Here is a 9,673-nt window from a genome sequence, read left to right on the forward strand (position 1 = left end):
CCGGAGCTCGCCCGCCCGTGGAAACAACGGCGACGCTCACGCGACGACGAGACCGAGAGGCTCCGGGCATTCATCACTGGTCCAGGCGCTTGGTGGCGTTGGTGGCGGTGGTCTCCGATTCCATCCCGCGGTTTAATCTCTCCCTGCCAACTTGCTCGTTTCGGCTGCATCCACCTTCTTCCCCCGGTGTATCAATCCGCGCTGCCGTTTCCTCCAAGACGATGGTCTCGTCCCGTAGCTAGAACAAGGACGGGATATTTGTTGGCCTCAACCACCAGGAGACAAAACGTTCAGAGAAAAAAAAAATAGCCAAGGCTCGCTGATGATATATGGCCCGGTGCCATGGCGATGCCACCCCGGATTTGGCAGCCTTGCCGTGGGCTGCGTTCTCGTTCAGATCACTGCAAGGCCGCGAGCGAAGTGGGCGAATGTAACACTAAATGTTGCCGTACGCCGGCCCGCACCTCAGTTATCGTGGTAGCCCCCCCGTACGATAACCCTCTCTTAATTTTTCGTGGTAACTAGGATGGCGCGGGATTCGGACCACCTGCCATGCCATTGCTCACAGTGAAAGAGCAGAGAGAAAATGCTAGAACAATGTAGCAGATGTCCTGTATGCTACTGTAGCAAATACTTTAGACAAAAATATTGATATATTTGCTATTTGGTACTTATAGCATATGCATCCATAGCTATCCATTTCAAAACGGATAGCTAAGATTTATCCAATGGCATCACAAGGTTCCTCCTCTGTCATATGAAATGACAGAGAATCCACTCCTAGGATAGGGCTGGGTAGTGACAACCTCTAGCATAACAGTAAGGGCAACCCTGATGCACACAGCAAGCCTGTCATTCTAGACAACATCAAAGGAGAAGGAACTAGGGGAGGAAAAAAGAAAACAAATTAGCAAGTTGTGCAAAAATCTTGCCACAATCTATTTAAGTTGTAATGAAAAGTGAGCCATACATCAGCAAATATTGCAGCCACCAATAAGGGTTGATTATTTGTCTTTTTACAAACAATAAATAATTTGGAAATAAAAAATTCATATACGAATTCTTAGCGATCTAAAAGCCAAATCTGAAAAATAAAATTTAGCAAAAAAACCCTAAAATCAACTCTGAATTTAAAGTTGAAAAATCAAATTTTGGCTTATAAGCATAAGCAGAAGTAAAAAGATGAGGACGAAGATTTTGACATGATACAGTTGCAAATCATTTGTACATGCCATGCCATAAATAATCAAGAGACATCATACAATGGCTTGAGCTAGACAAGCTGAAGCACTGTGACTGATACAGAAAACCCGTCTGTACTTTCAAAGGTTAATGCCTCGAAGCAACATTCTGTTCACTCAGTGGGGTTATTAAACGGACAAAAGGCAATCCAGCTTTTCATAAATTGATAATTGAAATTTTTTTAAACAAACATATTTAGATGCTGTACACATTAGAATTCTGAGACAACTTGAGGATGTGGTATTACAATGAAACGGCAGATAATTTACAACTCCTGCAAATTTCACAAACTGGAGTTCCCTATTCAATTCAGCTCCACCACCCCTATGCAGGTAGGGGTTCTTCCAAAACTGCCATGTCATAAAGTATCATCAGAACCACAAAAAAATTGCACAATGGTATTATATTAAATGCCCATAGAAACAAAAATATACCTTTTGCTTTTTCTGCAGCTTCTGGTCTCTCTGGTGCTTTAGTGGGTACATCAGGAAGCTCGATAACCTCGTCAATGTCTTCTGCAGCCTCAGTGTCAGCAGGTGTTTGTGATTTCTGTTCAGGCTGTACTTCAGTAACTGGAGCATCTGGTAGAGACTCAACGGCAAGCTGCAACAGACAATGATGATCAACAATAGACAGAGAAACCATTTATGGCTCATGAAAGTTCAGAACTGAAAGAATTTTCATGTTGTAATTTTCTCAATGTGGAAAATGGAAAAACTCTTGAAACATCAATAAAAACCTGTGCTTCCAAGTTCTCAAATTCAGCCAAAACAGCTTCCTCATCCTCGGCAGATAGCTGCTCGCCCAGAGCAGCATTTATCTCCTGCAATTAATATTGGTTGATAAGTAACAAAAATATAAGGAGGTCCATGCAATTGTAGTTGAGGCACAACAGCAGGTAAGGCTTTTAGTGCAGAGAACATCAAAAGAAAAGAAACACAGTATTTCTGTTTGTATAATTTGATGTGTAGATCACAAACTCGCAAATCAACAAATGTTATTGCAGTGAAGATCCATTTGTATTCAAGCTGTTTACGACATAGACCAATGTTGTATCATGCACAATTATTTTCAATGGAATCCAATTGTGGGCACTCAAATAGAGCATGTCCTATAAAAAATCAATGGTGCCATTCCAGAACCAAGTATGCCACAATCATTCACAAAACCTACAGAGTCTATTTAGTCTGGCATAACTTGATCAAAGTAGCTTTTATAGGAACCTGATGTGATACCACAGGTGATAACTACATATAGAGTAAACAATTTGAGACCATGGCTTCCAGAGAAATAAGGGGATAATACAACTTTAGAAGTAGTAACAAGCAAGAATGCACAGGTAGAGTTTATTCAACTTACATCTTGGTAAGCCTTGGCCTCAGCTGTGTCATCCATCAACTTCTGGACATCATCAATATTTATCTCATTCTGAATAGACTTAAGAGCAGCATTTCCAGCTTTTAGGCTGTCAAATACAGCCTTTTGTTTACTTGCTAGTTCAATGTCTGCCAGCTACATCAAGCAAACACAAATCAGATGTCCATCATAAATCTTAACTAAACATTTGATTGCTTATCAATTCCGACTGTAAATAACAGATAGTTCCCTGTCAAATGATTTTGAAGTTACTATGGTGTTTAAATACTCGTGTTTTGCTACAGATAAAAATGAATTATGCATGTACAAGCATTGTTTAGAACAAGATAATTGTGAGATTTCTCAAACAATTTCATCCCTAAAGATGTCTTTGCATGATAAACTTGTATTCTAGAGCCGAAATAATATATTAATAATATATAGAAGGATATTTTGTTAACGTTAAGGACATGGAGTAGTTGATAAAAAAATCAGCATAGGAGGTGGGGTGGCAGATTCACCACCACCACCATTGCCCACCATTGCCTTTTTTAAAAGGAGTATACATAAGGAGCCAGGATATATCCAATGGACTACGAACCTGTTGTTCAACATTCATTTGCCATGTGTCAACTTGTTTCAGCAGCTCTTCCTGGGCTTTCTTCTTCTTTAGGGCAATCAAAGCTCTATCTTTCTTCTTTTGTTGAACTAACTGCCGTGCAGCTTCCTTTTCTGCTTCAATTACCTTCTCAAGCTGTGGGAGGGCAAAAAGAAGTCATAGTAAGAAAAACTAATTAGGACCTCAAAAATTGTTAGTACAAAAGAATTTAACTGATTTAATGTGACACAAGTCCACTAGGACAGTCAATAATTCTGCTAGACCTTATTATACTATACACAGCAACGAAACCGGAAGCTATTTCATGAACAAGACAATAACATGCCGATGCTAGCGCACTAATAATAAAGTCATTTTTTGTGCCCAAATCTGAGAGGACGAGATAACCGCAATGCAGCCTTAGCGTCCACTAGAAGCAAGGCTGGTTTCAGCAGCATGCCTTTACTTATTTGATAACCCAAATGTCTAGTGGCATTAACCAGAAGTACTAGACGCATAATTACAAAAATTCAATCATCTCCTCCGACTGATTACCAGCTGGCTCTCCCGCTGCTATGACTCCATCAATCCATGAAAAATTGAATTGCGCGATGATCAGGCCACGAAAAACTAACAAGTCCAAATCGAATCCATCTAGAGACGATAACTTAACGCAAAACCTAACCAACCCCCCCCCCCCCCCCAACCACCCTCACAACCGCGCGACCGCGCGAGAGACCAAATCTGACCACGAACCCCAGATTCCAAACGCGCACGGTGAGTCACGAACCGGGAGCAGGGGACGAGATGCAGAGAAGGAGGAGAAAGATCCACAGAGGGGGATCGCGTAGGGGACCTGCTGCTGGAACTGCGCGAGCTTCCGGCGCTGCGTCTTGAGGGTGAGGATGGCCCTGTCCACGTCCGTCACCTTGGGCTTCTTCACGAAGATGTTCCCCATGTCGCGCCGCTGCTTCCGCCCCTGCCCCTGCGCCTGCGCCTCTCCGGCTCTCCCTTCCCCACCCCACCCCACCCTGTATTTTCCGCCGGCGACGGGGGCGCGAGGCGACGACGGCCGGAGGGAGAGAGAGAGAGAGAGAGAGGAGGGGGAAAGGTGGACTCGAGAAGGAGGGAGGAGACGGCAGCACGGGAGGTTTTCGGGGATGTGGATCGGGTTCAAGTTCAACTACGGGATCCGGATAGTTAGCGGGCTTGGATTGAAAGCCCAAGAGAGGCTGGAGCCCACTTGGCCCATTGAGTTGAATATCATCTCTGGGCCTGATTTGGCTTAAAAGATGTCACGAAGGCCCGTTTGAAAGCGACGATGATTTTGAATTTTTGGATTATCTGATTTGTGTAAGGCCCAGTTTAGTTTCCAAAATCTTTTTCTAAAAATATCACATTGAATCTTTGAACACTTAAATAAAGAATTAAATATATATAAATATTAAAATTAATTACATAGTTATGAGAGAAATCATGAGACAAATCTTTTAAGCCTAATTAATACATGATTAGCCATAAGTATCACAGTAACCAACATGTGCTAATGACGAATTAATTAGACTCATAAGATTCGTCTCACGATTTCTAGACAGAATCTGAAATTTGTTTTATAATTAGACTACGTTTTTAAATGTGTGACCGTATGTGACCTCCGTGCCAATTGCACGCCGGCGATTGCTGCACGGGAGCCTCCCCCGGGCAATGACGGCGGCACCGGCGCCTGCACTTACACCTGCACCCACCGCCGGGGCCTCCTGCAGCTCACGAGGCACGTCGCGGGTGGCTGCCCGCACTGCCGGCGTTTCTTCCAGCTCCTTCGGCTTCACTCCTCCGTCTGCGCCCGGCCCGACGGCGATTCTTGCGGTGTCCCTCTTTGCAGGTGCTAAAAGATAATCAAACATGCAGAACATCGCCATGCCATTGCCGTGTCATGAGCTGATCAGTCCTGCCGTTTATGCTGCTCGCTCACTTCGATCCAGCAACTTCAAAGCCACCATGGAAGAAGACAAAGTGGACAAGACATGGAAGCTCCTTGTGAAGGTGACGAGAGCCATGGGCAAGCAGGCAGCGGCCAGCGCCACTGATAGTGCAGAAGTCATGGGCAAGGTACAGCAGCAGCAACAGGAGTAGAGCAGCAGCAAGATTCAGATAGCGAAAAAAAAAAAACAGATTGTGACATAAAGTTCAGATTTCAGAAGGCAAATCAAGGTTTTATGGTGCAAGCTGCTTTCATTAGAGAGAAAAAAGTTTGAGTGAAGTACTCCAGCGGTCCTTAAACTTGTGTGCATGTGTCATCTAGGTCCCTGAACTCTCAAAATGTATTTTTGGGTCTTCGAATTTGTCCGGGAGTGTCATATAGGTCCAAACAGACTCCGACCCGATCCATCCGCTGACGTGGTATGGCATGATGGCGTCTACGAGAAGGGAGAGAAAAGAATAAGGAGGAGAGAGATACTGACATGTGGGACCCACCTCGCCCCACCAACACGTAGGCGCTACCATGGCATACCACATCAGCGGATGGAGCGGGTTAAAGCTCGTTTGGACCTATATGGCACCCCTGGACAAGTTCAGGGACCCAAAAATACATTTTGAGAGTTCAGTGACCTAGATAACATATGCACACAAGTTTAGAGACTACCGGTTCACTTCACTTAAAAAGTTTTGTGCTCCGTACAAAGGTGAGCAATCTAGGTGAGGCATGGTTTTGCTGTATTCCTCCTGCAATTTTTTGGGAGGAGGAAATACCGTGAACCTATTCGGATTAGAAATTTATGGAAATTTTGGAGGAGCCGATTTTTTTTCCTAATGTAAAACTCCTGCGTTTCGGAAAAGCCCTGAAATTCTACGGGGCTGGGCCTGGAAGCCAAATCAGTGAGGCCCCGTCTTAGATTTTTGCCACCTGGGATACACATCTCTTAAAGCATAATTAATCTCTTATTTAATTTTGTGATATTTTATCATATATCTCTCTATGTATATGAGTATACGTCTCGTACGTACTCGCCGTAAAGAGGAAAGACATCGCACGCGATTCCGCTACGCGATCTGACGCAGACCGCGACGTCGCCGTCCTGCTCGCCGTAGCAACGAGGAATCCTGATCGATCTTTGCATCCTTGACCACGGAATCTGCTATGGTGGCACAGCACACACATCGCATTCCCTAATTATGCGATTTGCTACGCCCTAATACGCAGCGATGCCGTCATATCCGTCGGAGCGATGGAGACAACCAGCAGTACGGCAAACTCTTCATCCTTCACCAAACTCATGGATTCTTCACCCTCGATGGTTACGCATGGATCGGTGATCTCGACGGTGGCTTCATCACCCTCGGGGATGGTTCACGGATTGACGATCTCGACAACTCCAACGTTGACTGCTTCCACGTCGATTGAATTGGAGAGTTTGTGTCAATCAGTTTCAGTTGCACCCACATACAGACATGTACAGGAGCAGTTGTCAGCCTCTGTTGCACCTGCATCGATGAACACACATGTACATCAACAACTACCAGCTTTGGAAGTACAAGCATCTACGGCAGCACATGATTCAACGGTTAGCACAATGCCTATTTCAAGCACACTAGCATGTGCTGATGAGGTAACCCATTGCATTAAACATATGCTTGTATATTATGCACATTCCTTTAGAAAAAGTAAGACCAATGCAATTTCTTCTTATACTTACTACAGGTGGATAATGACAATTGTGAAGGTATCGTTGTCCCTAAAGAAGGAATGATTTTTGAATCAGAAGATAAGGCATATACTTTTTACAACTTATATGCTGGTAAGGTTGGATTTAGTATTCGAAAGAGTCACTCAAAGCTCAGAAGAGATGGCACCGTATATCAAAAACACATTGTTTGCAGCAATGAAGGAGAACGAGGTACTCATTCCTCACATGATACTAAAAAGGAAAATGCTAACACCAGGTCATCATGTAGTGCTCGTGTTCAGTTTACTATCTGTCGGAAGGGTATTTGGAGGGTGCAAAGGTTGTACTTGAACACAATCACTACCTTGCAAGTCCAAATAAAAAGCATATGTTGAGGTCACAACGTCGTTTGATCAAGGCCGATAGACTTTTAATTAGTCAGATGCGGCAAGCGGGAATAAGGCCAGCTGAAATGTATAGCTTTTTCAAGCAGTGGTATGGAGGGGCTGAGAATGTACCTTTTTTGCGGGTAGATTGCAATAATCATGTTGGTCGTGAGCGCAAGAAATATCTAGAAGTGAATGATACTCAAACATTGTTAGAATACTTAAAGAACAAGCAATTAGAATATCTTCATTCTTTTATGCCATACAATTAGATGAAGAGAATGGACGGGTTGCTAATTTCTTTTGGCAGATGATCAAGCTATTATTGATTATGCTTGCTTTGGTGATGTTTTGTCATTTGACACCACTTTTCAAACAAATAAGTTTGAAATGCCATTTGCCCCACTCCTTGGAACAAACCATCATAAACAAACGATTCTTTTTGGAGCAGCACTATTGTTCGATGAAACTACTGAATCTTTTATTTGGTTGTTTATCACATTTCTGACCGCAATGTCTGGCAAGCAACCTTCCACAGTTTTCACAGATCAGTGTGCTGCCATGGCGAAAGCAATTAGCATTGTGTTTCCAAGTGCAAAGCACCGTTTATGTTTGTGGCACATTTATCAAAATATTGGTAAACATCTTAGCCATGTAATTGCCAACAACACTAAATTTCTCTCGGATTTTAAGAGATGTGTCTACGAGGAGAGGTCAGTGGCACACTTTGAAAAAAATGGAAAGAGCTATTAAGTGCTTATAACCTTGAGGGGAACCAATGGTTGGCAGGACTGTATATTTTGCGTGAGAAGTGGGCTACTGTCTTCCGACATGATTCATTTTCTGCGGACATGACTTCTACTCAAAGGAGCAAAGGTATGAACAATGTTTTTAAGAAAAGATTTCGTAGAAAGTTGTCACTTTCAGAGCTATTAGAAGAATGTGAAAAGTGTGCTACTAATCTCCGTGAAAATGAACTGGACGCAGACTATAAATCACGACACTATGATCCAATTACATATATTCAAAATTTGACTATGTTAAAAACTGCAGCTGAATCATATACAAGGAGACTCTATTCTGATTTTGAGGAGCAATTTAAAGAACAATTTTCCTTTTCATGCAAGTTGTTGCTTACAGAGGACACTATTAGAACTTACAAGGTCATGTCTAGTGAAACTGAAGATGAGGCAATAGTTGTCTTTAACCATAAAGATACCCGCATATCATGTTCTTGCAAAAAATATGAATCCATGGGTAAGCATGCACATTAGAACATTTACATTCGTTCATAATACTATTTGGTTTTGACATTAATTTTCTATTGTAGGTTTGCTATGCAGACATGCTATCCGAGTTCTAAATATTAATGAAGTTTTCATCTTGCCACCTCAATATATACTAAATAGATGGACTAAATATGCAAAATGTTGGTTGTATTCTGGAAGACACATAATTGAAGAGTAGACCTTACAAACACATGCTGCACGGATTGCTCGAAAGGCAACATCCATTGCAATGAAATGCTCTATTTCAAAAGAGCTTCTCAAAGATCTGGAAGACGCAATGGATAAGTTAGAAATGAAAGCAAATAATTTCTAAGCCAAAAAAGACATGTGAAACATTCAGGAGCTTCTCAAAGCTCAAGTGAGTGTTATCTAGATATAACAAAAGGAAGAGTATCATTTAGAGTTCCTCCAGCAGTAAAAGGACCAAAGATCAAAAGATCAAGAAATCCACTTGAAAAGAATAGCTCAAAGAAGACCAACACCAGGAGAAAGAAAAGCAGTACAATAGCTATCCCTATTCTTCACTCATTTTCACTTCTATCTTCTAAACTCACTGCTCATTTATTTGCTTGTGCTATATGTATTGTCCTGCAGATGAAAGTTCAAAAAAGGAAACAAACAACACTCTGGATGGAGAGGGGCCAGAACAATTGGTTGCAATGCAGATAGCCCAGGAGAAAGAACAGCAGGAAGTAAGACATAGCACCCACATTACAATTGGTTGCAATACAGTTAGTGAGTCTCATAGGGATTTGCTTGTATCTATTTCTTGGCTTACATTTTTTTATGTTTTGATGTAGGGATCATTTGATGCGAATACAAGTGCCAGTAACAAAGTTCCAGACATTTCTTTAATCGTGCCTCCTGAAGATTCATCAACCATGTTTGTTCCATTTATGCGTGGAGAATATACAGAACTGTTACTTGGAGCTGAATTACAAGCTGCTGGCCCTTCACGTAGAATAGATTTCTGATGAAGTGGTCATTCTTCTGCAAAGTCAGTGGAACCATCTAATGTGCTTAGTTACCTTTTTATTTCGATAATGATGTATACATTATCTCGTGCAGTACTGGATTTTTCATTTTACAAACTGCAGTAATGTTATAAGAAATAAATTCGGTAATGTTGCGACAAAT

The 9,673-nt window shown here is 42.1% G+C and overlaps 1 protein-coding gene and 1 long non-coding RNA gene across 3 annotated transcripts; one reads left to right on the forward strand and one right to left on the reverse strand.

Moving 5' to 3' along the window:
- Positions 1–1,297: 1,297 nt before the first annotated feature.
- LOC102717215 (vacuolar protein sorting-associated protein 20 homolog 2-like) lies at positions 1,298–4,235 on the reverse strand. Its single transcript, XM_006647392.2, has 6 exons — positions 4,053–4,235; positions 3,200–3,352; positions 2,602–2,754; positions 1,982–2,065; positions 1,677–1,845; positions 1,298–1,592 (listed from the first exon to the last, which is right to left on the reverse strand). The coding sequence occupies exons 1-6, from the start codon at positions 4,152–4,154 to the stop codon at positions 1,567–1,569; spliced, it is 687 nt and encodes a 228-aa protein (XP_006647455.1). The 5' UTR covers positions 4,155–4,235; the 3' UTR covers positions 1,298–1,566.
- Positions 4,236–6,941: 2,706 nt separating this feature from the next.
- Positions 6,942–9,673, forward strand: LOC107303614. Of its 2 annotated transcripts, none has more exons than XR_005811169.1 (4): positions 6,942–8,123; positions 8,578–9,035; positions 9,131–9,228; positions 9,337–9,673. It is a non-coding gene; the product is annotated as an uncharacterized LOC107303614 (long non-coding RNA). The 2 variants fall into 2 exon arrangements; XR_001549575.2 differs by lacking the exon at positions 6,942–8,123 and adding an exon at positions 8,294–8,504.

The sequence above is a fragment of the Oryza brachyantha genome, chromosome 2 (genome assembly GCF_000231095.2).
Source record: "Oryza brachyantha chromosome 2, ObraRS2, whole genome shotgun sequence".
Classification (NCBI taxonomy): domain Eukaryota; kingdom Viridiplantae; phylum Streptophyta; class Magnoliopsida; order Poales; family Poaceae; genus Oryza; species Oryza brachyantha.

Excerpts from the sequence above, each read along its gene's own strand:
- LOC102717215 (XM_006647392.2), bottom strand. The coding sequence starts at position 4,154 with ATGGGGAACATCTTCGTGAAGAAGCCCAAGGTGACGGACGTGGACAGG. Across the intron at positions 3,353-4,052 it reads TCGCGCAGTTCCAGCAGCAG|CTTGAGAAGGTAATTGAAGC; the intron begins GTCCCCTACGCG and ends GCCCTCCCACAG. Across the intron at positions 1,846-1,981 it reads TTGAGAACTTGGAAGCACAG|CTTGCCGTTGAGTCTCTACC; the intron begins GTTTTTATTGAT and ends TGTCTGTTGCAG.